Source organism: Eublepharis macularius, chromosome 6, assembly GCF_028583425.1.
Source record: "Eublepharis macularius isolate TG4126 chromosome 6, MPM_Emac_v1.0, whole genome shotgun sequence".
In the NCBI taxonomy this organism is placed as follows: Eukaryota; Metazoa; Chordata; class Lepidosauria; order Squamata; family Eublepharidae; genus Eublepharis; species Eublepharis macularius.
Genome location: NC_072795.1, coordinates 73,479,665 through 73,507,026, shown reverse-complemented (window position 1 = coordinate 73,507,026; position 27,362 = coordinate 73,479,665). Strand labels below are relative to the sequence as shown.

At 41.3% G+C, this 27,362-nt stretch overlaps 1 protein-coding gene across 4 annotated transcripts in view; it reads left to right on the top strand.

Annotated features, from left to right (window-relative positions):
- Positions 1-27,362, top strand: part of XPNPEP1 (X-prolyl aminopeptidase 1) — a 96,035-nt gene that overhangs the window by 23,946 nt on the left and 44,727 nt on the right. The window contains exons 1-2 of one of the 4 annotated variants that reach the window (XM_054982843.1): positions 20,222-20,295; positions 26,113-26,233. In XM_054982843.1, the coding sequence (XP_054838818.1) occupies positions 26,117-26,233 (117 nt within the window). In that variant the 5' untranslated portion in view covers positions 20,222-20,295; positions 26,113-26,116. Of the gene's footprint in view, positions 1-20,221; positions 20,296-20,541; positions 20,613-22,943; positions 22,988-26,112; positions 26,234-27,362 lie in introns of those variants that run through there. The other 3 variants (XM_054982842.1, XM_054982844.1, XM_054982845.1) reach the window with 3 other exon arrangements.

Sequence of the window (27,362 nt, the reverse complement as noted above, 5' to 3'; positions counted from 1 at the left end):
TGGATACAAAAACTACTACATATGGCTGAAATGGACAAATTAACAAGAAAACTAAGAGAACAAAATCCAGAGGATTTTTTTAAAGACTGGGGGAAACTGAAACAATATATAGAAAGAAAGTGGGACGTAAAAGGGGAGATGTGGTTAATAGACAATTTTTAGTCTTTGATTAAGGAGGGAGATAGTGATCATTACAAGGGGGAAATATGGACAATGATGTGAAATAGTTATTGAGTTAAGAGAACAATTTATTTGCTAAATAATCAAATAATATTAAGTAGAATAGTGTTAGACATTGGGCTGGAAAGCTGTTGAAAGTCTATAGTAGAGAGGGGGGGAGGGAAAGGGGGGGAATAGATTAAGAAAGGGCAGATTTGGAAAATGTAAACATTTATATTATACTCACCCAATAAAAAAAAGGAAAAAAAAGAAAATCTCAACTCAATGTACAGCAGCAATGAAAAAGGCAAACTCCATTCTGGTCGCTATATTTCCAAAAAGATATTGCAGAGATGGGAAAAGCCAAGGAAACCTGTAGAAGGGGAGAAACAAGAGGGCAACCAAGATGGTTAAGTGGTTGGAGAACTTGGGGAAGGGTGCCCAGTGATAGGCAACAGGTTCAGAACAGACGAAATAAATACTTCCTTACTCAATGAGAAATTAAATTGCAGAATGCATTGCAAATGGATGTAGCGATGGCCACAAGTCAAGATGGCTTTAAAAGTATGCTGGACTAAATAGATCCATGTTCTGTTTTAGCAGGGCTCTCTTGTTCTTCATAGATCACTTGAGTGCTACATTAATTGCACTAGTGTCTGGAGGTACAGAGTCCTCCCTCCCCAGAATTATTTATTTATTTATTTTATTCAATTTATATTCTACTATCCCCGCAAATGGGCTCAGAGCAGATCATAGGTGGTAATGAATACAATAAAAAACAAATAGCACAAATTAGATTAAAACATGTTAATCAGTGCAATAGAGTATAAAACGGACAGTCGTGCCCATATTGCACATCAGCCAAGCATTAAAACACATCTGTGGGGCAGGGTGGCCAGCTACCAGATGACAACAATAATAATAACATTTGATTTATGTACCACCCTTCAGGATAACTTAATGCCCATTAATAAATTAAAAGTATGTTATTATTATCCCCACAACAACCATCACCCTGTGAGGTGGGTGGGGGCCTGAGAGAGCTCCTAAAAGCTGTGACTGACCCAAGGTCACGCAGCTTGCTTCAAGTGAAGGAGTGGAGAATCAAACCCAGTTCTCCAGATTAGAGTCCTGCGCTCTTAACCATTGCACCACTTGGGGGGGGGCACACTCCCCCCTCAGTAAGAGGCCGTTTTTTGGTCCACCTGCCTCCATTTGTTCCACCTGCCTCTGCTGAAGAGTCCAACAGGGACGACAGAGAAGGAAGCAGATGCTGCTGAGCTGAAGACGGAAGCAGCCGCCACTGAGCCAAGTCCCCCAGAGGACCCAGTCAACTGAGCTGCCAACAAGCCAGGGCTGCAGCCAAAGCCAGTGGTGAATGAGCTGGCCAACATGCAAGGCTCCAAGCACTGCAGCCACACTAGGGCCACCTGGGATACTCCACCACCAGTGACTCAGGCTGTTCCCCCTAATGCTGTGAGTGTGGCCCAGCCTGCAAAGCACTCCCGAGAATGAGTCCTCCACAGCTGGCTGGGGGAGGGCAGCCAGAAGGCCATCAGAGTGGCTGCCCAACTGTGTTACCTGGAAGGGGCTGGCCAACCCCACCTTGCAAGGAAGCCCTAAAAGGCCAAAGAAGGGGCAAGAGTGGGGTGAGCCCTTAGAAGCTCTTAGATGGGCCATCAGCCCTGTCTGTCAGCCTGGGGGAGGATGAGCCAACTCTAGAATAGGATGGAGCCCGGGGGGAGGGGCAGGATTTCCTCCCAGGAGATCCTCTGAAAAGTGAGCTTCCCAGGGGCGCTAGGGAGGAAGAACTGGCTAGCCTCTGGATGCGATAGAGGGATGGCAGGCTACTCGGAGGGGGGAGAGGGTGTTGTGAACTCCCCTCCTCCCCATTTCTGAAATATATCTGATGGCTGGCGCAGGCAAGTAGGCCATCCTGGAGGGCGAGCCCCCACTCCCAGCTCCAACACCTCCTTGGCAGAGCCTGACAGGTGGTTACATGTTGGCTCCCAAGCTTCAAAGCTGGTTACTACCTTTGTATCCCTTCATAGCCTAGGAATGTCATACAGAACTACATCTCCCAGTATATTGCCATATGACAGTTATATTCCTCAGACAGTCTTCTCCTTGTAGTGCCCTCAGGATTGTCCATGATCATGTGCTTTCTCAGTGGTAGGTCCAGTTGTCCAACAAAGTGGACATGGAGAGCACCATCTCCAGCTACACTTAAGGCATGCAAAATAGTTCTATTTTAGTGGGTGAACTGTCTCAGGAGATTTAGTAGTGCTTTCAAAAACTGTGTGTGTGTTTTTCAGTCTTGTTTTATTTATTTCTGCTATTGGACTTCTATGTTTTGTGTCCTTGCAGCATGTAGTAGCAATGTTAGCCACCTGGAGTCCAAGGAAATAAGACAGGATATAAATATTTTAAATAATTAAATAAAAACAAAAACAACCTGAGCTTCTTGAATAATGCCCATGAGTCTGCAAAGGACCCCCAGAGGAAATGGCAGCTTTAGAGAGTATATTATGAGGCACCACATCCCTTCTCACTTTCCTCCTCAGGCACCACTTCCAAATCTCAATGAATTTCCCCAGACAGAGATGGTAATCCCAGGTTTTAAAAAAGTATAAACCAACCAGCTGGCTTTCATTGGCGAAAGATATGCTTGCAGTTTATCTGGAATGGGAAGAAACAGTTTATAGAGGCTAGTAAAAAAGAGGAATGAAGATACCAAATACATCATTATTTTATTATACAGCCAAGTTGAAGTTTATTAAAGATGGATGATAGTGTACATGAAGTCTGTGATCTACAAAAAGATACTGTTTTTCTTAAATATATACTAGGAAAGGAAATGAGGCTAGGAGCTATCCTGAAATTACGCGTGGCACATCAATCGCTTTCTTTTTTCTATCAACACTTTATATGGTTTTATGTATTACATAGAAAGTCCCCCTTTTCAAATGTGAGATAAATGGAAAGACAGAGAAAGGTTATCTTTAAGCTCTTTTCCTTTAATTTAACTTTAGTATGAAACTTGCATAAACAAAGATGAGATACTGGGCTCCTTTGATTTATGGAAATGTGGTAAGATTAAATACATGGAAACATATAATTATTTGCAATCTTATTAGTTTTAATGAATAGTTTTAAAATTGGAAAGGAATCTTCCTTCTTTGTTATTACTTCAACTTAGATTATATGATAACGTTAACTGATAAGAAATAAAACTTCCTGGCTTGCTTATTCATCGTCGTCGTCGTCTTACATTTCTGTGCCAGAAAGCAAGGGACATGAAGGTTTGTATGTTCATCTTTGTGCCTTCTGTGCAGTCCCACGTGTGTCCATGCGTGCTCAACCCAGCTGTGGAGATGAAAAGTTCTAAAGCTTTCCAGTACTTTTTATAGCTCAAGAGTGCTCCTCCTCAGTTCCCACTGGTTCTTCCCGCCAAAACCAATATGTGACCAAGGGAGGAGAGCGCTCCTTTCCTCAGTCCTTCCTTTGTCAACATGGAGTTAGGATCTTCTATCACTTTCCTACAGTTCCACATGGATAAGGTAGTCTGTAGGCCAAGCTTAGACTTCCTTTCCAAAATGGTCTCCAGTTTTCACCTTTCCCAAGTCGTCGTTTTTTCCAATGCTCTTTTCTACAACCTCTCCAGCAGCAGAATGTACATACTTTAGATGTTAGAAGGGTGTTACTGTTTTATTTATAATGTACAAAATAGATCCACAAAGACAAGCATTTATTCATATTCCTTTCTGGCCCTCACAGTCTCTTTCATGGTGGGTGGTCTCAACTATCCTGCAATCCTATTTGCTGTCCTGGGTCCTATGTCCGATGGCAGTCACCACTTATTCCACTAGAGCTCAAGTATCATCAACCATTCTCCTTGGAAGAGTGTTTCAGATATATGTAAAATGACAACGTGGTCCTCAGCTTCCACTTTCATCAAACGCTACTCTGTAGATGTGAATTCAAAGAAATACAGCTGTGGAAAAAGTGGTCTTACCCCACTTCCAAGGTTAGTGAACTTGGTACTCTCCCATGTGGGAATGCACAGAAGCTATGATGAAAACAGGGTTGCACCTACCTGCAACTGTTGTCTAGCGAGTGGTCTGTGCAAACACATGCCTCCCTTGCTCCCTTCTCCACTGTAGGATTTTCCTTTTTGGCATCCTCTGATACTTGATGGCAGCAAACGGAAGACTGAAGGAAGGAGCTTGCCTGTCCTTCAGTCACATGCCGGTTTGGCAGGCAGACCTGGCCCAAGCCAAGTGGAGATGGGAGTGCTCCTTGTGCAATAGAAAGCACTGGAAAGCTTTAGAAATTTCATGTTCATTGCATGCACAGATCCATGTGTGCCTGCACAGAAGACCACTCAATTAATAGCAATTACAGGTAAGTGCAACTCTGTTTTTATACATTTCAGTTGTATTTTTGGTGATTAGCCATGTTGGTCTGCAGTAGAACAGCAGGATTTTAGTGGAGCCTTAGAGACCGACAAGATTTTCAGAGTGCAAGCTTGCGAGGGTCAGAATTACCTTCAGGGATAGATCAAGATGGGTAGCCATGCTAATCTATCTGTAGCAGTGGAAAAGAGCAAGAGTCCAGTAGCACCTATAAGACTAACAAAATTAGTGGTAGGATATGAGCTTTCGTGAGCCACAGCTCAGTTCTTCAGATACTTTCTGCTCTCTGGATTCTTGGTATCTGAAGAAGTGAGCTGTGGCTCATGAAAGCTCATACCCTACCACTAATTTTTTTAGTCTTATAAGTGCTACTGGACTCTTGCTCTTTTCCATCCCTTCAGGGAGTCTTTGTTGTTGTTTTGGTTTTAGAAAGATTTATCTTAACATTATATATGGCCTTTCCTACAGGCATACAAAAAATAGTAAAGCAAGAACTCTGGAAAATTGTGGCTGGTTTCCATTTCAGCACAGTGTTGTTCAGTGTATAAACAGAGCTGAGTAGGGCATTCATGTGGCTTCATTTCAAACACTTAACATTTTAGCAGTGAAAAACTCCACTCATAATTAATAAACCAAAATTTCTTACCAATGAATGCACAATTATAAAACAAATCTTAACTGAACAAACAAATGTTGAGAGTCATACAGAGGAGCACTTTCAAATTTCACTTTCTGTCAGGAAACACTAAGAATAAATATTGAAAATATGAGCAACTAAGAATAAATCATGAAATTTACACAATATCCTTGGACAATTTAGTCTTTCAGTCTAACCTACCTTACAGGATTGTTCTGACATTAATGTGAGATTAACTACACAGACAGTACAAGAATTAATGGGATAAAAATAAAATTGAAGTCCTGCAAAGAAACGTGGATGTGCAATGGAAAAATACATATATGGTTGGATATGACTTTATATTGCCTAGATTTCATAATTCAATCTGATGCTTAGATAGACTAAATTTAGGGAGAAGTTTGGGAATCGATTATATCACTGCTTTCTGGATTCTTGGTTCTGTTCTTTTGCTGTGGTATAGTGGTGAGAATGTTGGACTAGGACAAGGAAGGTCATTCAGCCATGAATCTAGGCCAGTTGTACTCCCTTATTATAACCTAGCTCGGAGAGTTATGAAGATAAAAATGGAAAAGGGAAGAAATGTGATTTGGCCATGGCCATCCATTCTTTTGATTATATCCAGGTGAGTGTACTGTAATGCACTGTATGTGAGGCTGCTCTTGACAGTGGTCTAGAAACTCCAGCTAGATCGAATTGTGTCATCCAGGCTACTGGCAGGGGTTGGATACAGGGATCATGTCACTCTGGTGCTGATCTACCCTGCCTGCTCATTTGTTTCTTGGCACAATTCAAAGTGCTGGTTTTCACCTTTACATCCCTAAATTACTTGTTGCTACGGTACATATATTGTCCATCCTGCCAGTTAAGATCTATCTCACAAGTAGGGTTGGGAAATTCTTGGATAGTTGGGGGCAGTGCCTGATGAGGGCAGAATTTGGAGCGGAGAGGAACTCAGCAGGGATGTGATGCCATAGACTTTACCCTCCAAAGCTGCCATTTTTACTTCAGTGGAATTGACTTCCATAGTCAATCAATCAATAGTTTATTAATATGGTCTGGGACCAGAACAGAACATCCAAAAATGTTCCTTTGAATAAAACACATAAAATTACAACACATAAAACATGGTTTATACATAATTTACACATAAAATTCTTTGGAAATAAGTAATAAAAATCAGTTATACTTCTTGCTATTTCCTTATGAATTTTATACACTGCAGCGAGAAATCTAGCACCGGGAGCAGTAATCAGTGAGTTAACACCTAAAAACAGTTTCCTGGTAAGTTCCAAGTTGGAACAGCCAGAAAACCTACTAACAACGGAAAAATAAACTTTGTTCGGATATCCGCATAGAATTTACAATGGAGCAAAATATGCTTATTTGTCTCCACCATGCCTTCTCTGCAAGGGCAGACCCTCTCTCACATTGATAACTTTCTATAATGCCCCTCCATCACCACTGAGGGGAGTGCATTCCACTTGGCTGATGAGAACGCCCTACAGTGAGTGGAGGTCTCTAGTAATGAGAAGTAGGCAGCTGGAGCTACAACATACTTGATATTGTCAGGAGCCAGAAAATTTGAAACCCTATTAATACCCTCCTGTTGTTCAATGTCTAGCACCCACTGCTTGATGGAGGCCTTTGCCTGGTCAAATCCCATTGTTAACAGAGCCTCCAACGAAAGGCCTAGGGTGGTTATCTTATAAAGGACTGCCTTTAGCAAGGGAGATTGAAAACAATCTCAAAGAATTAATGGTGTTAAACTTTGGGGCAAATAATGCAACTTAAGCCAGAAATTAATGGAGGTGAGACTTACTCTAGCTTCCATTTTAATCATACTGAACCCAAGATGCAGGTTTGCATTTGGAACACATCGGGGGAAGCCAAATGCTGCTCTTAAAAAATTTAGATTGTACTCTTTCTAATGGGGCACAAGAATAAAATGGAGAACCTAATAATGTCCCATACAGAGATCCAATTTTGGCCTGATATAATTTAAGAGCCGTTGATATATAATGCCCCCCTTTAGTATGAAAAAAATCTCAGTATAGCTTATGTAGATTTTTTGGCCAAAACCCAGGAACATGTTTTCCTGAGATGCCCTTTCTATAAGGAAGCACGTATGAGATTTATTCCCTTTCTGGATGGTATCTCAGAACATTCGGATAAGAACAAATTAGAGAAACTGCTGTCAAACTCAGATTTTACTGCATTACACCAGATAGCGAAATTTTGTGCTCTGGTCGTTAAAGCCCATTAGAGTGTAGGCCTCCATTTCGGTTGCTTGCTTAGAACTATGCTGACTTCCTGGTTTTTACAAATTTTGATAGATATTAGGAAATTATGTTTTTAAATTGTATATACTTATATGCTTCATGTTTCAAATGGTTGTAAAATGTGCACTTAAATTTTATGGTTAACGTACTGGCTAAGTGCTGTAATAATAAAGAGAAGATTTTTGGCCAACAGCAGGCCCAGACGATTGTAATGTCACCCCTAGATACTTAGAACTCATCACCTGTTCCACCCTATACCCGTTTCTAGACCAAACCCTCACTTTGGGTCTTGTACCAAATGCCATGACTTTGGTTTTCCTGTAGTTGATCTCTAGCTGGTTTTCATCGCAAAATTGGCTAAACGCCTTCAAGGCCCTTCTAAGGCCCATGGGGGTTCTAGATAATAGTACTGTGTTGTTGGCATACATTAAGGCCGAAATCTTCCATTCGGCTAAGGTGGGAGGGTGAGTATCAAGATTTTCTAATCTGCTAATCATATCATTAATGTAAAAAATGAATAGAAATGGTGCTAATACACATCCTTGTTTCACGCTTTTTACCATAAAAGTGGGGTTTATTAAGTGTTCATTTCTGTGGCAACTGACCTTAAAAGAAGTGTTAGAATACAGGGCTTGAATTAGATATAGGAGCCTTAAGTCTATAGATCTAGCTTTCAATTTATCCCATAATCTGGCCCTATTTATACAGTCAAAGGAAGTTCTTAAATCGATGAAGGTTGTGTATAAAGAGACTGAGCTGTTGGAAGCATACTTGTCAATTAGTTGTTGTATTATCAGGGTGCGCCCCAGGGTAGTTCTGCCCTCCCTGAATCCAGCCTGCTCCTCTGCTGCTAGGGATTCCTGTTCCCATAGACTTCCACAGTCTGGAGATCAGTTATAATTTTGTGGAAACTCCAGGCCCCACCTGGAGGTTGGCAGCCCTACTCACAGTCCCTCACTTATAGAATGCCCTTCCCTTTGAAGCTTGTGTGGTGCCTGTCTCTTTTAGGCCAACACATTGCTATTCACTCAGGCTTTTAATTAAGGGGTTGATCTTTTAACACCATTTTGTAATGTGCTTTTACTCTGAAAACTTATTTTAAGCTGCTCAGTGATCTATGCTTTACGTTCTGGCTGCTTATTTTTATTCTGGATTTTAATTAATAACTTTTAATGTTTTATGTTTTTATTATGTTTTATTTTATCAAGCTACCTCACGCCAGGTTCTCTGGAGAGGCAGTATAATTTTTTTCTGTGTAAACAAACTATTCTTGCTGCCCTAAGCTCAAGGAGGAAAGGTAATATACTCTGATTTATGTCTTATCCTCTTCTGAGTGGATCACTGTTGTATACATGGAATTATTTTATCTTCACAGTTTTTAATTGCTTGTTTTGCATTTATTTTGATAATTTATAATGTTTTATGGCATTGCTTCTACTTGTAAGCCATCTTGAGCAGGACTCTGGAAAGATGGCATATATTACCTAAATAAAATAATAAATAAAACAAAAACCATCATGAGGTAGGTGAGATGTTATGATTTGACCAATACCACCATTACTTCACAGAATTCAGTGTTTTCTATATAACCCTTTCACATTGTGTGTGTGTTTAATTTGGCAATTCTACTTATTAAAATTCCTAGCAAGCTGGTAGCATATTGTTTTGAATGTCTTGTGGAATGTGGGGGACTATTTGAGGCAGGGAGACACACAATTGCTCATTGCACTAGGGACTGGGAAATGAATTTACACCCACCCTGAGCTCCTACACCTACCTTTCACATTATTACTGGAACAGACCCAGAACTACAAAAAACCATGAGTCCAGGATGGAACCCTAGTTCTGATCCAGATTCCACTTGAGCAGAGCTGTATCCCATCCTTAGTCTTAAGTTGGATTCACACATTACAAAGTCCATGTGCTGTATACATGGCCTCCAAGAGGATTTTAGATAAGATGTGCACCTGGATTTTCCTGCTAGGAACTCAAGTCCCAGGTACGTGGGAGCCCTATTCAGATCAGGACTGTAGTACATTCCATCATACCATTCCTCCAACCTAAAATAGCATTGGGAAGCCACTGTCTGCCCAGTTGGGGAAACTCACATATAGCCATCCATCCTGCACGTTTCCCTAACAGAAAAATACTAGCGTCTGGGGGGCCATTTCAGGTTGGCAAAACAGCATGGGGAGGGGGGGCATAAGTGCATTCTTGTGCTCTCTGGTCCCAATTCAAATTAGGCCCCTGCATGACTGGGAATTAAGTTCCCAGTGGAGGCGTCCAGACCATGTCTGTCAAAACTCCACCTGCAGGACACATGAATTTTATAACATATAAATCAGCCTTAAGGCAAGCCACTTAAATGCAGACACATGCAATTTGAGGAAGATAATACTGACCCATACTATATAATTGTTAAATATTATGGTAATAAGCCTTCTCAGCAAAGATCACATTACTTCTATAAAACTCCTGGCTAACTGTTGGTGCTATATAAATGTTATGGTAGCAGTAGGTTTAGAAAGAATGGAGGAAAAGGGATGAGCACTGAAAATAGATAGGATAAAATTACATCAGCATGGGTTAGCTAGGTGAGAGAGTGACTTGAATGTCCTTGCCTGCAATCCAGCTGCTGAAGTTTGGCCCTGAGCACTGCCTGGACGGAAGACAATATTGGCAATTGTATGAGAGCTGCTGTTGGTTTGGAGGATGATCTGCATTCAAGTGTAATAAATAATTAAGGCAGCAAGACAAGAAGCTATGTGGAACACTGGTGCTGTTTACCCTCCGGCCCCGGGAAACTCAGTTGAGCCCCCCACAAGGTTTTGAGGTATTGCCACTTATGTCACTAGTTACATCACATATTTAGATCTCTCTGTAAAGCCAAGGGCTCGAACTTTTTGGTATAGTCATCCACAAGTCTGAATTTACTATAGAATCAGAAACCAAGGGGGCTCCTCCGTAACACTGACTAAAAAAGAAAGGGGACAGCCACCTGACGGAGGGCAAGGGGCTACTACTAATATAGGAAATGACAATTACTATTACAAATAAATGTTTTATAAAGTGCAAGGAGTGCTCAAACAGTGTAATACCAATAATAAATACAATGTCTATAGTATTTATAAATGCATACATACAAAGATAATTAATATACAACGTTATTCCTCAGAAGGGATAATTATATGTAAACAATGAATGAATCCAACACCACTTGATACAATTTTTACACTGTCTGCTGATCATACAACGGTAAGTATGTATCCGTTATTGAAGTAGTGTCTTTTTGTATTTTCAGATGTACAAAACCTATGCAGAAGTGATGTCAGGTTTCTCCACAAAAGATGGCATCGATCTTAATTCTTAGAATCCAATTTAAGTTGTTCATGCCCCATGGCTCTGCAAAGAAGGTGCCCTCAGCCACCCCATTCGTTTTTATTGAAGGAAAAAACTGACTTCCACTGCAGAAGCACATGGATCATGGCTGTCATGGCCACAGGCACACTCTCAATTACAATCTACACACTAGACAACCCAACAGAACCAAAATGAAGCACCCCCCCCCCAAAAAAAACCAGCACCCCCTGAGCAGGCTGACCAGCCACTGTCCATTAGTTTCAATTGTGGGAAAAATGATTTCCACGGCAGAAAAACATGGATCATGCCCCCCTTCTGGGTCCAATTCCCTTGAAACTTGCTAATTTGGTGGGGTTTGCTTGCAAAATGCCACCCCCAGCCCCCTAGATAACTCCCCTAGTTTTCCCCATAGGAAATAATGGAGATTGGAGGTGGCTGGGGGCACCTGGGGGGCATATATTGGCCTCCCGGCATCCAATATTCATGGAACTTGAGAATTCTTTAGAGGACAATCATGAGTATGTCTCTTGTAAATTTAATATATTTCTTTTGCAAAATGCCACCCCATCCCCCTGGATAACCCCCATAGTTTTCCTTATAGGGAATAATGGGGATTAGAGGTGGATGGGGGCCCCCCAAAGCCCAATCTTCATGAAACTCAGGGATTGTTAGAGGATAGGTAGGAGTAGGTCCCCAGCAAATTTGGTAAAATTTGGTCCAAAAATGCCTCCCCCAGGGCCCCTGAAAGCCCTAAATCACATTTCCCTTTAGAAACAATGGTTGAATTTTGTTGAATGTGGAAAGAGAAAGTGCATCATGGAATATCATCCCTCATCTCCCCACGCCAACCAAATTGGCACTCTGCACTGGCAACTCTCTGATTATGACCTTGGATACTTGCAAATGCAGCTACACAAAGTTACAGGACACATGCATGGACTAAAGTTACAGGACGTGCTCAGCTTTGGGAAAAGTTGACATGGGGAGGTTGGAGCACATGTACTTCTAATCAATCACACAAACTTGCGTAAGTTGTCTCATGTAGCTTAGTTCATAGTGACACATCCACGGATGGCCCAAGAGATTGAGAAGGTGCAGGGAGGTGGGGCACTGGGTTGAGGAGATGCAGGAAGATGTCAGATGTCAGCAAAGAGGTGGATGGCAAGTGGCTCAGTGCAATACACCTCCCACAGCAGGTAGAGGGTAGTGAGGCACTGCAGGGGGCTGGGCAAGAGGTTAGTCTGCTGAAGGAGCAGCACCAAGATACAGCCTATGCTTGCACGGCACTTTCTCTCCTCACTGTTCCATGCGCTGAACAACTCCCACCCACTCTCCAGCATCCCCCCTTCTTCTACCTGCTATCATAAAGTTACTTCCCCCCCCCTCATTATTGTTGCAAAGGGGGAATGTGAGAAACTAGAAAGGAAGGAGAGGAGAGAAAGAGAAGAGTGCAGAGGGCAAGAGCTGCCATTAGGGATGGCTGGCCTGCGACCCACTTTTGTGTCCTGACCCACAGGTTGGAAAACACTGGCTCAAAGAAGTGAAAACTCAGATTCTCAGGATGTTGAATCCTGCATCCAATGCCAGATTCAATACAGACATGAAAATAGACATATAGCTGTGCTATGAGATAATCTTCTTAGTCACTTTTCCCCTATCCAAAAATATTTCTGAAATGTATTGTTTTCCTTGTATGTTGACTTTGGAGGGTGGTGTATAGCAGTGGATAGCAACAGATACAGAGATGAGATTTGGATATATTTAAAAAGGTGTTTGAGAATGTGGGAAATTTACATTTGGAGTGCTCAAAAAGGTGTGACATTTAGGAGCACTGATAAGAGGATGTTTATTTCCTGATAGGGGTGAGGATAACAAAAGGTTAACATCCTCTGTCATATGACAGATGTTAGTAATTTCTGATGTCACATCCTGCTTTTTTAAAAACAATACACTCCAAAGAAAAAGAAAAAAGTGTTGCTCTAGAGTCTCTGCTCATATTGCAAAGCGTATTTTTAACAATGACAGTTAAAAACTAATTTTTAAAATGAGGCATCTGGCATAGTCGAGATGAAACTCCTTTATGTAGTAGTATGTTACTTTTAATTAAACAAAATATGTTTAATACACTGACTGTTTTACATTACAAACGGAGGGTGTTTTTAGGACTATCAAAGTGCCTTAAAACCCCCAGAAACTGGCATACAATCTTTCTTGGGCTTATTGAAATTCTCATGCTATACTCAGACATTTAAACAATTCTCCATGTCTTATTCAAATATAACTAGCAAGGCTACTAGAAGACATTAATCTCTGCAAGCCTATTACTCATTAAAAATATGGACCGAATGAGATTTTATACACATTTACACTTATGTTTATGAATTCTATTACTTTTTCTCAGTGTTACATATATGCTAATCTTATTGGATGTAGTGGATGCACGTACAGCTTATGCCAGCTAATGACCTGCTCCTATAAACCTCTCGGTAAATACAACAGCTTGTAGAATTAGGTGATGACATCTTAGTGTCAGCGAGGGCATCACTGGCCTCCTCTGCCAGCGTTTGGGCCAGAATCGAGCTATTAGTATGCAGCTATGTAAGCTGATGGATTGAGAGCTGATCCCTACAACAGCACAGTTGGAACTCTGATTGGGGCAGGGTAAGGGATACTGTTATGGAATTGTAGGAGTAACAGAGATAGGTGCAAACTTTCAGTATCCATTCTTTGTTAGGTTTGCAGCTCTGACTAGGAAGGATGACACAAGCAACAGATTTTGAATTACCTTTAAAGGCCAGTAAGCTGTCACTTTTGACCATCATGGTGGGGGCACAATTTGGATTTCTACATCAGGTACTAAAATATATCAGTACCTTGTAATAACAATGGACAAAGGTAACCTCCCAGTTAGGCTCCTGTCCTGCTTGCAGATAACGATCATAGGAGCCGAACATACAACATGCTGCTGGGCTGTGATTGAACAGCTTAAACGTGTTCAGTGGCAGATGAAAAAAAGACAACTGCATTTGCAACAATACATACTCCTTTGCTTCTCTTTTCTCTGCCGCTGTGTATGCCACTTCTGCTACTCCAATTGTTAGAAGAAAAAAAGTTTGACTTTTTGAGATGAGATTTACTGCTAGGTGACTCGGTGTGCCGTATGGCCACAGCAGCTCCGTGTCTGTCGATTTGTGCTGAGCTGTCTAGATCTGTATCAGTTTGTGCATCCTCATTTTGGACTGCCTCAAGGGATCTATGGATTACCATCTGCATCTGCCAAAAGTTGTTAAAATTCTGACACTAGTAATAGAGAGAGGTCTCAGGGATTTGCAGTGTCTTGATATAAATTCATACTTGAGCATTTTCAGACTGCCTCATGACACAGAAATCATAAATGTAACATATTTTCAAAGACAGGGAAACACAAGCTGTTCCTGTGCAGATGCATAGCTGCGCAGTCTGGCATTTGAGCTGAACATTTGGGTGTGCTTGACTCACATACAGATGAGGACTTCAATCAAGGTAAGTTTGGCAGACAATACATTTGCATTCAATTTCTCAACATCCCTGATAATAGCTAGTTAGTGTTGCAAAACTATTTCAAATTATGTGTAATGTGTGATTCCTTTAGGGCCTTGTTACAGAAACCAGCATTTCAGAAACAAAGAGAAAATTATTGAGTAAGCCTGTGAGAGAATATCTGTAGGAGATTTAAGACTATACATACTTTAATCATCTAAATACGTTCTGGGGGAGGGGGAGGAAATCCTAATTTGATGGCTCCAAAGAACGAGGCAGAAAACACACACAAACCACAACAGTTCAAATCGGAGAATTATATCAATTTATCATTTTAACTGCTTTGGCCACAGTAGAGCAAACAATTATTTCAAAGCTTTTGGTACATTAGGGACATTACAACGTTCCTCCAAACAATGGTCACTGCCAACATTTGAAGAAACACTGCAGTTTTAAGGAGTGTACACTGCTATCTGTTAATCATAATGGGTTGCTCCAACCCTGCAATAATGTAGAAACTTTGATAAAAATCTAGCATCTGATTTGCCCAGCTGCCTCTGACATTTTCCTGGAACATGAAGATCCAAACTTTATTGAATCGAGGTCACCAGCAGGAACTGAGAAGAAGAGTGGGAATAACCATGAGTCACAAAGCGAAAGGGAGGGTGGAGGAAATTCAACAACTAGCAAAATTTATTTTAAGTGACAGCCTTAATGCAATGTTGATATAGGGAGGAACTACATGTTACTTGCCTATGCACATAACACAAACCAGATGGCTGCTTTTCCCTGGGAAAGCAGCTTTGGAAGTGTGATTTGAGAAGAAGTGAGGGAGGTATGTGTAACTTACACTCCAAATCCCCCTCCTTAAATTGTTTTAATCTAGTCTTTTGTTACACATATCTGTGTGTTGTGTACTTAGGACCTAAGTCAAGAGTAAGTTTAGCACTCGATGCTAAGTTAAGGAATAGCTTTTTCAGTTTAATGCAGGGCAGATTCCTATTTCAGAGCTGCAAACAGGACCATAGTGCCGTACAGGGTGCTTTGCAGTCTTGAGGGGGGCGGGGGTCATAGGGAATAGCAAACCTGTAAGGAAGATTTCCAAATGCAGTTCTGGACCTTGCTTTCTCCATATTTTCTCATATACTTGGCCAACCTTTTATAAAAATGAAGATGGAGGAAGTGTAATAGAGACATCTACGTACCCCCCCCCCCCCAAAGTAACTGAACTCACACATTTGGCGTAACTCACTACCACAGCTAATTGGCATTTGATTAGTCTCTCTTCACTGTGAAGAACCTTACTATGCAACTAGCCTTGTGTTCCAGGTGGGTCTGGGTCTTACTCTTACAAACCAACTTTCAGAGCAATGGGAGGCAGGCTGAACATGGATCAGAAGGGATTTGTTCTGAATTGCGTTCAGCCAAAGTCTGAGACAGTTGAGAGCATGGGGGCTCTCTCTGCTGCTGGGCGGCAGAGAAAAAAACAGTCCTTTGCACTCATCTAATCTGCCACAGATTAGTCAGAAGAATCTCTCTGACCAGCTTCCATGTATTCAAAACCCATGTAACTGTAATGTCAGTGTAACTGTAGCCCTGTGTAAATAGCACTTGCATGCCAAACAGACCATTGGATCCTTTCCTGTCTGCATTATTAATAGTTCCAATATAAAACCTATGGTTGCCCGGTCAGAAAAGTTAAGAACCCAAAGCATGATAAGTACTACTCCAATGTCTTTATTAATGCCAACTGCCATTCCCAATTTTTGGTTAATATCAGCACAGGACAGGATAAAGATAAACTTTGCTCTCCTGTAGAATTTCCACTAAAAGAAAGTTTTAGACCTTACATTGTTCTCCTCTTCTTCATTTTATCCTAACAACAACCCTGTGAGGTAAGTTGGGCTGAAAGTATGTGACTGGTCCAAGGTCACCTAGCAAATCATGGCAGAATGGAGATTCAAACCTTGATCTCCCAGATGCTAGTCTAACACTTGGACTGCTACATCCTACTGGCTTAAATTCACAGCTCTTACTTATGGGAGAAGTTTTGTTTTTCTGATAATAATATTTAGAATGTATATTGCATGTTTAGTGTTCAGAATGCTTGATAAACATTACCTTGTAATCCTTGCAAAGGTCCTGTAAGGTAAGCTGATACTAATATTGCAGATGAAGGGCTTTGAATCATTTCCATTATCCGTTGTATACATCTGACTAGTCCCCTGACCATGGTTCTGTGTGTGCAGTGACATCACCAGAGCCTTGGCCCTGGTAACTGAGGATCAAACTAGACCTGACAGCCAGCATGGTGTAGTAGTTAGTGTCAGGATCTGGGATAGCCAAGCTTGAATCCCCAGTCTACCACAGAAGCTTACTGGAAGACACTGGGCCACATGCTCTCTGCCTAATCTACTATATTACATGGTTTTGAGAATAAAATGGAGGAGAGGAAAATGTTGTAAACCACTTTAAGACCTCATTGGGGAGAAAGACAGATGAAATGAATAGTGGAAAATATGAATGCACTTCCCATTTTAGAAGAGTAAATAGGAGTTTTGGTAGATCCGTTCAGGTTAGGAAAATAGTATGTGGTGTGCGGTTCTTGTGGAAGGCCAGCCATGTCCTTAGAACTAGTTAGGAGCTTCTGCAGCTACTATTTACTCTGAAAACAAACAAACAAACACTTGTAGAAGTTCCATTCAAGGATCTCCTGACACCACAACTAGTGGACTCTGAATATTACTGCACTTGAAAACAGCAGCAGGATTTTCTGTATTTTCCCTAACAATGCAATAATGCAAGTTCATATTTTTCAGGTCTATATATTTCTTTTGCAGCCTGCTGATAAATTATAGTTTGTACATTTAATATTTGGTTGTGACTAAGGAAAATGGAAAAAAAACACTCGGCACCAATGGATCAAACTTTACAACCAAAACTATCAAATTTTCTTGCACTTGCTGCTCCCTTGATGGATGAAGGGAAATTCCTCCCAGATTCAGGCTGTTAGCAATAAAACCAAGCAGATGATCCGCTGTCTTCCATAGGCAATTATAACTGGGGACTGCTGCAAGCCTCATGATATTATTCCATAAGACACATTGCAGGTCCAGAGGGTAACTCCAGACTGCAGCAAACTTACATTAACCTGGAAGCAATTACCAATGCACCCTCCCCCTCCCAAAAAAACAACCACACGCACACACAAAATCTACAGCAGAAATCCTCTTGCCTTCAGTCATAGTAGTACTCTTTGCAGTTATGTAGCAGTGGTCATCTCCACCTCTCTATACCAAATGTCTCTTTTTCAAGAGGCTAAATTAAAAAACCACATGTGAAAATTTGCTCACGGCTAAATAAACTTGCAAGTTGCTACACTTGAAGGCATAATCAGGAAAGTTACCAGATTTTATGGTAATTATTCCTGTCATTTTGAGGCTGCATGGATTGTTGGGGAAGGGGGGGAGGAGTAAAAACTAAAAACATTATTTTAAAGAGATGGTTGTATCACCTGCTGAGGACAGCAATTATTTTTGCGTTTTAAAAAATGGAACGAACAAAAAGAGAGATTTGGCACTATCTCAATGAGAGGTACAATTGGTTATAGTGTCCTAATGTGTGTCCATTGAATTTGGAGATATTCCTTTTCCCTTCAGACTTGACCAGGATCAAAGAGCTGGTTCAAATGTGTTTCTTGACCATACCACAAGTTTTTTTTGGAAGTCCTCTTAGTGACACAGTAAGTTGCTTTTTTGAGGAACTGGTCCAAAGTTATTTGTGCATTCCAATTAATATTTATTTACCAGTGCAAAATGGAAGGGGGGGGCATATGCTCAAGCTCCTTTGCGGAAGGACAGGACAAAAATATAATAAACGAGAGCTTTCAAATGTTACATTGCATAATACCATAAAACCTCTGAAGCAGTTGCCGGCCTCACCAGATAGATCTTTCAAACATTATATTTGACCTGATAAGGCTGGCGACCACATCAGAGAAAGCGTCTGAAAGATCTATCTGGTGGGGTTAGCAACTGTCGCTACCCTCAAAATATGCCCAGCCATTGTGTTTTTTTCTGGTGGCTGGAAACTGCTTGAGATAAGGATGGATTTTAAATCCCTTGCCCTTCTTGGCTCTAAAATGCTGCCAAGGAGGGGGTAAATTGATGACTGGAGAAGATCATAAATGCCTCTTCATGTGAATGATAATTTCTGCTGTCATTGGGAGAAGCAGCTATTAAATCTTAAATTAAAAAAAACATCTTTAAATCTCTGGAATTTTAACATACCTACTATCAAATTTGCCTTAGTGGTGCAACTTCAGCTTTTGTGTATGAAATGTATTACCAAGATCCTTTCCAATCCATTTTCCAGCCTGGTTATGGTATTAAAAGTGCTTTATTTACCCTGCTCGAAGACTTACCTGCTCCAGGCAGTTGACAGGGAATGCATTCCTGTTAGTGTCTTTGGCTCTCTTGGACCATGGTATCCTACTGCAATGTCTGGCTGTTGTTGGTTTGAGGGGCACTGTTTTATTCATTTGCATCATTTATACCCCACCTTTCTCCCCAATGGGGACCCAAGTGGCTTACATCCTTTCCCTCTCCTCTAGTTTTATCCTCACAACACTATGAGGCTGAGCTATGTAACTGGCCCAAGGTCACCCAGCAAGCTTCCATGGCAGAATGCGGATTTGAACCTGGGTCTTCTAGATCCTAATTCAATAATCTAGCCACTCCACCACACTGGCTATGAACCTATCTGGTTCAGAAAGCCTGGAAGATTATGCTGGGAGATTGCTGTTCTATTGGTTGGTTTGGGGGATGACAAAGTGTTCCATCTGGTCTATCATGGTTTTTAGCCTCCTCGTGGGTGAGGTTATCCAGAGAGTTGGGAGTGAAGTGTAACCAATATGCTGATGACACACAACTCTGTCTCCCCTTTCAGTCTAAATCCAGGGAGCCTGCAGAAACAGTGCCTGAGAAGGGTTGGATGTAGGATAACAAACTGAAGCTTAATCCAGACAAACCCAAGTGATTTAAGTCAGGGAGGTCCCACTATAAAACAGGTTACAAACCTGTGTTGATGTAGCACTCTCCTTGAAGGAAGAGATTACAGATGGGGGTGTGTGTCTTGGACCCTACCCTACTGCTTGAAAAAATAGGTAGCTGGGAGTGTCTTTTTCGAGCGTAGGCTGTTTAATGTTTTACGAGCTGTGATTGGTCCTGAAAATAGTGGCTCTTAGGAGCCTGGTTTTCACATGCCCTGGTAACATCAAGACTGGAGTGGTGTAACATGCTTTACGGGGGTGGGGGTGGGGGTGGGGGGCTGCCTTTGAAAATGGTTCAAGCTTCGTGTCTAGTAAAGACCTTAAAGACCAAATCTAGCTGCTGTTTAAAGTGCTACTAGACCCGAATCGTGCTGTCCATTACTACTTATTACACATCATTACTACTACATTAAATATAAGCTACTGCTTCAGAAATGTTAGAGCATCACGTTTATATTCTGACAGGCAGAAATTCCACCAAGGCAGCATTTTCAGCGCTACAGAAAGGCTGAGAAAGACACGCGCGTTCCAGGAGGGAAAAGAGGGGCGCTTCAACAAAATCGTTTCGCCTTGAAAAGCAACCGTCCTTTTATTCTGTTTGACCAGCGGCCGCTTGCGCGGGCAGAACGTGCTAAGAAGGGCAAAGCAAGGGCCCTGCCCCCGCGCGGACGGCTCCCTGCCTGCCTGCCGAGCCTGAATGGGAGAGCAGCCGTGACGTCTCCCGGCGGCTCTGCTGAGGCGGCTTTCGTGAGCTCATCGCCTCCCCGAAGCTCCGCCTGCGATTCCAGCCTCGGTGGCTCACGGGGGCTGAGACGTCAGTTTTGCATGGCAGCCTCCAGGAAACGCTGAAGCGAGAGAGGGGGAAAAGATCAGGTGAGCGACTAGAAGGGGTGGGGGAGTAGGAGAAATGGGAATGCACGTGTGAATCCGTTGGGAGGGACACACGGGAAGGCCGCAGCGTTTCCAGAGGAAGGAGGACACAATATCGGGGTGCTGACTAAACAATGGTAGACAGATATATTTGTTGGAAGATTTTTAGAGAAGCCCATTCATTCTAGACGGGCTGAAGGATCGGTATTTCCAGAAATCTAAAAAGGCAGTTCAGGACCCAAATCGGCGGCAGCATTTTCGCTTTCACTATTAAGAAGAAAGAAAAGTTGCTGTATGAGGAACTGGGTGCGCGCGTCTATGTAAGAATCCTGAATGGTGTCCAGTAGTCTGATTCTGTGTATGTTAATCAAGAACGAAGCCCTTTGAATATAGTTGATTGGCTCAGTGGTCAAGTGTTATAAATTGACCGGTCAGTTTTGACCATTAAACAGATCAAATGTTTTACAAAGCCAAGAATGTCATTCTATAGGTGGCAGCTTACCTTTTGGATTTTACGGTAGTGGCCTTTGATTTGCTAACTTGTTGCCCCCAGCCCTGGAGCTGTCAAGGCAGACCTCTTAGCAAGCCACATGGCCAGGCCTGCAGGTAGCTCCAAAGAGGAAGATTTGACCTTCTTCCTACTTACCTCAATTGCCTTTAAGAGCTAATAATAATAGTTGCTTTTACCTTTCCTTTCTTTTCAGTTTCATTTGTTTTAAATTATGTAACTGTAAGCTGCTCCTGGCATTACAGGGTAAAAAGCCAAAAAGAAATATGCAGAGAATTGTTTGCAATGTCATCTAATGTTGTTAAAAATCACAGTAATTCATTGTTTCACAATATCAGTCAGCATTTGTTTTTGAAATTAGCTTAATTACTAAAATCTTTTGGTGATTAAAATATGTTTGTTGCTCTAATAATATTATTTTAAAAAATACTTGATCATATTTGGCCTGTCAATTGACCAATTGTTTTGGAGTGGCTTAATGGCTACCCCAGTAGGAACTATCCCCTATTAAATATACCTAGGGCATCACCCTTAAAAATGCTTAGCAGTGTCTCTCAGAGTTGATGAGCCTTCTTTAAAAACGCAGTTACATCTTACTAACAAAACAAAAACAAAGCCCCTTTTTTTAAAAGTATTACAAGCCGAGAGCAAAAGAGACTCCTCATTTTATTGGGCCAGCTAGTATTTAAATATGGAATATGAAGCCATTAGTTCATCCTGTCTTATCCAAGGTTAAGTATTTCAGATAATTAAAAAAGTTTTATGCCATGGTAATGAGGTTAACTTTTTATGGCAAAGATGGAGAAACCAAACAAGTCATTAAAAGCATAAAAACAGGACATAACTATCACTGAGCACCGTAACAATATTCATTAAACGGACCTGAGACCAGAAGTGGACCATGAATCAGTGAAAATTATAAAACACCATAGTTAAATGCCTGGGTAAAAAGGTATATTTTGACATGGGATCTGAAAGACAGAATGGTAAGTACCAGGCACAGGTAGGCATTAGAAAGGCATGATGCCACCAGTGAACATGTGCCGTCTATAGTTGCTGCTAGTCTTACTTCTGAAGGCTACAGAGAGCATACTTGGGAAGCAGATCTTAACTGATGGGGTGGACAGTGTGGGAAGAGGCAGTCCTTCAAGAAACGCATTTCTATGGACTCGTTTTATTTACTGAATATATACTTCACCTTTCTCCCTAGTGGAGACCAAAAGTGGCTTATAGTGTGTTATCCCTTTCTCCATTTTATCCTCTCAACGACCCTATGAGGTAGGTTAGGCTGAATCTGGCTCAAACTTTCATGGCAGAGTAGGGATTTGATCCTGGGTTTTCAGATCATCACTCAGTACACCACACTGGTTCTCCACTTTATCCAGTTTTGGAATTTTCCAAATCTTCATAATCTGTTTGTTCCCAGATGGTAATTTTGGCTTGCATCATTTGGATGTGATTAGAATTTTGGCTGCCATAAGGTAGTTCCAAATTGATTTAAGCTGATCTTTACTTACAGAACTCTCAAGGTAGCCGAGAAGGGCAATTCTTGGATCATAAGTTAAAGAGTATCCAATCATTAGTCATTTTATATTTTCCCCCAAACTTCTTAATTGTTGTATAATGCCACCTCATGTGCATAAAATCTACTGCTGGTTGTAAACATCTCTGTAATTTACAGTATGAATAAGTGAGTTGGACAATACTTTTTCTGTCCACAAGCTTAAGATACTTAGGATTCTAATGGTTTCATTTATATGTATCTAGATTATCAGAGATAAAACTTTTTGAAATGAAGTGTATGACGGATTAATACATATAACTTCGCAACAACCTTTGTGAAGTAGGATGGGCTTATTAAAAGTGACGTGTCTTTGGGCTCTGTGGCTTAAGAGAGATTTGGATGCAGGTTGTCTGGTCCACGTCCAACCCTTGATCCTCTGTGTAATAATTGTTTTTGATCTGCTATTGTGAACTGGAACAATCCTGTCATGGCAACAGTCTTTATTTTGTGCTTCGTCATTAAGAGAAGAGAGAGGTTATTGTGGCCAAAGTCTCTTTTGAAGTTTTGCCCTTTGCTTTGTCAGGCAATACTGAGTTAGTTGAGACCAAGCGCATAGCTGTATGGTATTTGTGCTATCAAAGGCCAGAAAACCAAGGATTTGCAGAGAAGACCACAGAGGGCAGGTATAGTTCATGATTCTGAAGGCACAAACCGAGTTCTGCCTTTTTATGGTGATGAGAAAATTAGTTTGGTTTTGGCATCAAGTACCAAAGGGGAAAACGAAAGCAGGAGAGTTATGAAACCTATTGGCTTGTTATAATTAGTGCTGCTGGAGTGACCGAGATACTCTCTACCCTTACAGAATATGGTGGAATGGACCACCCAAGGAAAGTGGAAGGGAGGGAAAGGCCGTACTGTGCTGAAGGCCAAAGAAAGACATCGTCTGAAGTTCATGTTAGACTTTTCTAGCCAGTAGTAGGTGAGGGTACAGAACAGGCCTCTGAAAGAAGGGATGGCATTGAAAATTGATTCATTTAACAAAAAACAATGTAAAAGAAACAGTGACAGCCTGATATTTGGTATATTTACTGAGGGATAAGTTCAATTTACTTCCTTGTTATGTATGAGTGTTTAGGATTGCAGATACAGTAGGGGGGTCTCAGCATTTTGCCACTGTATCAAGCTGTTTTCAAAAAGCAGCTTATTGGAGGCTCTGTTGAGCAGAATGGGGAGAATTACCTGTAGGCTGTAGGCTCCAAGTCATGATTATGCAGGCTTTAAGTCATGATTATGTTCTCTGGAAACTGGTTAGAATCTTAGGAATCTAATCTTTAAAAACATTATAACTGCTAGTCTTTGATGGTGTTCCTGATGACAGCCTTTATTATTAAGGAATCTTTGACAATAGAATTTTATATGACGAAGGAAGAATTGGCACAAGAGTAAGGTTATAAGGAGCTACTTTGTAACAGTGTAATGTTCCAGTATAGTATTGTACCTATCAGAGATACTCTGGAATGTATTGAGACAAAAAAACAAAATAGTATTATTCCTTTAAAAAGAGGAAATTATATTATTTTACTATTCATATAAAAAGGAATATTGTTCACTATTCATTTTAAAATAATAACATTAATAGACTTTCAGTGCAATCCTAAACAGAGTTATTCCAATCTATGCCCATTAATTGCAGTGGGCTTAGATTGGAGTAACATTGTTAGGAATTGTATTGATAGTGTAAGGATGAATAGCGTCAAGATGTAAAAGTAAGTCTTCTCTGTTCTGCACATTATGCTTGGAAGATGAATTACAGTTTTGAAGCTCAGAAGTTATGTATAGATGTGTGCAATTTATCCTTGAATTTTTCTTTCTGGATTTTTTCAAGGCAAATGTAGTTTTTTAAAAACATCAAAAATAGAAGTCTTACAAATGAATTAGTGTGCAAGTAGCTACTGAAACACATTATTTGCTTACAAAAATTGTATTCAAATCCTCCCAGAGATTTCTGTTTTGGGATGCAGTTTTGGAAATACAAAAATGTCCTTAGATCCTTAACTTTAGTCTCTAACCAGTAGGAGTCAGATGCCTCAGTTCTGTTTTTGCTTTTATATCTGTACCACAAACACATTTATTGATGAAGTACTGTGATCTTAATATGGTTGGTTAGCATGTAGGGCATCCAATATTAAATATTGGGCTTTGGCTGCCTGAAGCAGTTTCCACTTCATTAGCAAATCGATAGCTGGGGAAGACATTGGACTAAATTCTGGTAGACAAATTCATCGGCTGTTGAGCGTTGAGCAGCCATTGTTTCATCATAAAGCATAGCTGAATGCTCAGAGCAAATAATGAATATGTTTCTGAAAGGGCTACAACAAGACATTTGATAACTATACATGTTATACATTTATCATATTCCCAAAGCTTTAGTTTCTTGAGGGGGATTTTCCGTAAGCACAGTTTCTCCCATCTCAGTTTTATGGTGAAAAGCTGCACTAGGTAAAGTTCATACTTCAGATTTCGGGCCCTTTTGAAATACACCAAATGCTGTGCTTCTAGTTAGAAGAAACATCTAGCTGTTGTGCTGCGCTAGTGACCCAGTGCAATTTTTTCTCGAAGCAAAGTCCAGCATAAGGTTGTGTATTGCGCATACTAGGGTTTTTTTTTGTCCTTTCAAATGTCAATTGATATACCTGACTGTACATCCACTGCTCAATTCTGAATGTCTAATTAATTGTGTTGATGAGACTATGAGTTGATCAAGGATGTATCTGCATGATTTTGTGTATTGGTTATTCCATTCAGACATTTCAGTACTGCATTGGGCTAATATGACCTCGGTCCTCCAAGGCAAAGGAGTCTTTGTGAGATGCACAGTTGAACTCAAAGCCTGCCAATGTAATCCAAAGTTTCAGTTGGAAGAATTATTTAAGAACACTGACAGAGTTAGTTGTAACAGATAACCTTATGAAAAGTAGAGGTGTGTTTTTATCGTGTCACTGTTTCCCATGGGACTGACACCAAAAGGGGGTTACTTCAGAAGAACTGGATCTTTTCAGATGACTCAGGGATTTTTTGTGTGTGCATACATAGAAGAAATAACAAAACTTCATTGTGCTCATTGTTTATTTCTCTCTAAGCTTGCTAGGGCTGGAATTCCTAAAACGGGTGCTGAAAATACTTTGGGAAGCCAATGTAGCAAAAGAGGCTAAGAGGTTTGCCAAATGGAAAATAAAAAGATCCTCTGCAATTGTGGAGTTATGCTGTGGGAAACAGAACACATGGTGATAAGAAAGAAAGGGCTTGTACCTTCCAGAGAGGGTTTAGCAGATAGGCCCAGAGATGTATATTCCAGTGATGAGCTCAATCAATGAGAAAAATATTTGTGTACTACTGATTAAGAACACTCAAACATACTCTTGGACTTTTTGCTGCTGGGTATTCTAAATACTATAGCAACACGCTTTGTCATTTAGATGAATTTGGAGACTACTCGTTTCTTCAACTCTGCCCTACTATTTAAAGACAGTGGCCTTGAGATCAAAGAACTTTTAATTTATGTTCCTCAAATATAATTATATTCCAGAAATCATCTTTTGCTAAACTTTCTGTCCAAAGCATTGAATCAAGGAGAATAAACTTCTACTTTCAGCAAAATAGAAAAAGTCCTCAGAAATTGATTGGATTAGACTGGAGTAACTCTGCATAGGATTGCTACTGGAAGAACTCTGGATTTTGTATTGGAATTTGAAATAACGTGGTGGAAAATTGTCAAGACTTTAACTAAGATTTTTTTTGTTTTGTGTAGCAACATGGCTCCAAAGATTACTACAGAACTGCTTAGACAGCTGCGGCTGGCAATGAAAAACTCCAAATATGTTCCAGAGCCAATCCAAGCCTACATTGTACCCTCAGGAGATGCACATCAGGTATGGGATTTGGTAGAATTGTCTTCTCCTAATGGTAATTCCTCAGAAAAAGATCTAAGCCTTAAGGTTATCTAACCAATGGTGCTGTATTTGTAGAAATGGCTATCACACTTTGAATATTATATGAAAGGATGCCAAAAGAACTCCTTACAACCTAAGAATATCTTTATGTAGTAATTATCTAAGGAGACAAGATGAGATGGCAGCTTCCTGTGCTTTGGTCCTGCATGAGAAGCGCCTTAAAATAGCAGGTGACTTTAGTTGTGAGCTAACCACAGTTCATCTTCGTTCTTCTGTGCCTCCACACATGGGGACTGCGCAGGCGCAGGCCAGCCGCCGGAGAATTTTCTAGAGCTTCCATGGCTCCGAAGGGGCCGTTTGTCGCGCGCCTCAGCGACCGTTTTCCCGCCCAAACGGTCACGTGATCCTCCAGCGACCAACGGCCCCTTCCCTCAGTTCTCTTCTTGCCGCCGCTTGGAGAGAACGTGAGCTTCGTTGCTCTGTGCTTTTGTGCTTCGTGCTTTATTCTGACTGATTGTTTGGCTTTTGACTTCGGACTTCGTGACCTCGACTATTCTTCGGATCTCGTTTGGACTTTGTTGTGGACTCGGTAATTTGACTCGGACTGTTTGTTGACCTTCCTTTTGCGTGCCCCTGAAGATGGCCTCAAAGGCTCTCTTCAAGCATTGCCTCCAATGCCACACTAAAATGGCCAAGACCGATGGCCATGAACTGTGCCTGTTCTGTTTGGGGGAGACCCATAATGTAACGGCCTGTAAGATTTGCCAGGGCTTCACCAGCAAGGCCCGACAGGAGCGCAAGGCCCGTCTTAACTCCTCCCTGTGGCAGAAGGTCATGTCCGGAGGCGCCCCGTTGCCCTCCTCCAAGGCCGGCTCTAGCCCCTCTGCCGAACGGCATTCCGGAGCTGGCTCAGTGGCCTCCGCGAGGTCGGGGTCGAAACCGCGTCCCCCGAGTGCCTCGGCGTCGAGAACGGCCTCTCCAGCGCAGGGACCGGTGCGGCCGCCCCGTAGCGCATCTTCCACCAGGTCGGATCCGAGACCGACATCGGAACCGAGGATCCGTCTACCGAGTCCCCGATCGGAACCGACGACCGGGTCGATTCCGGTAA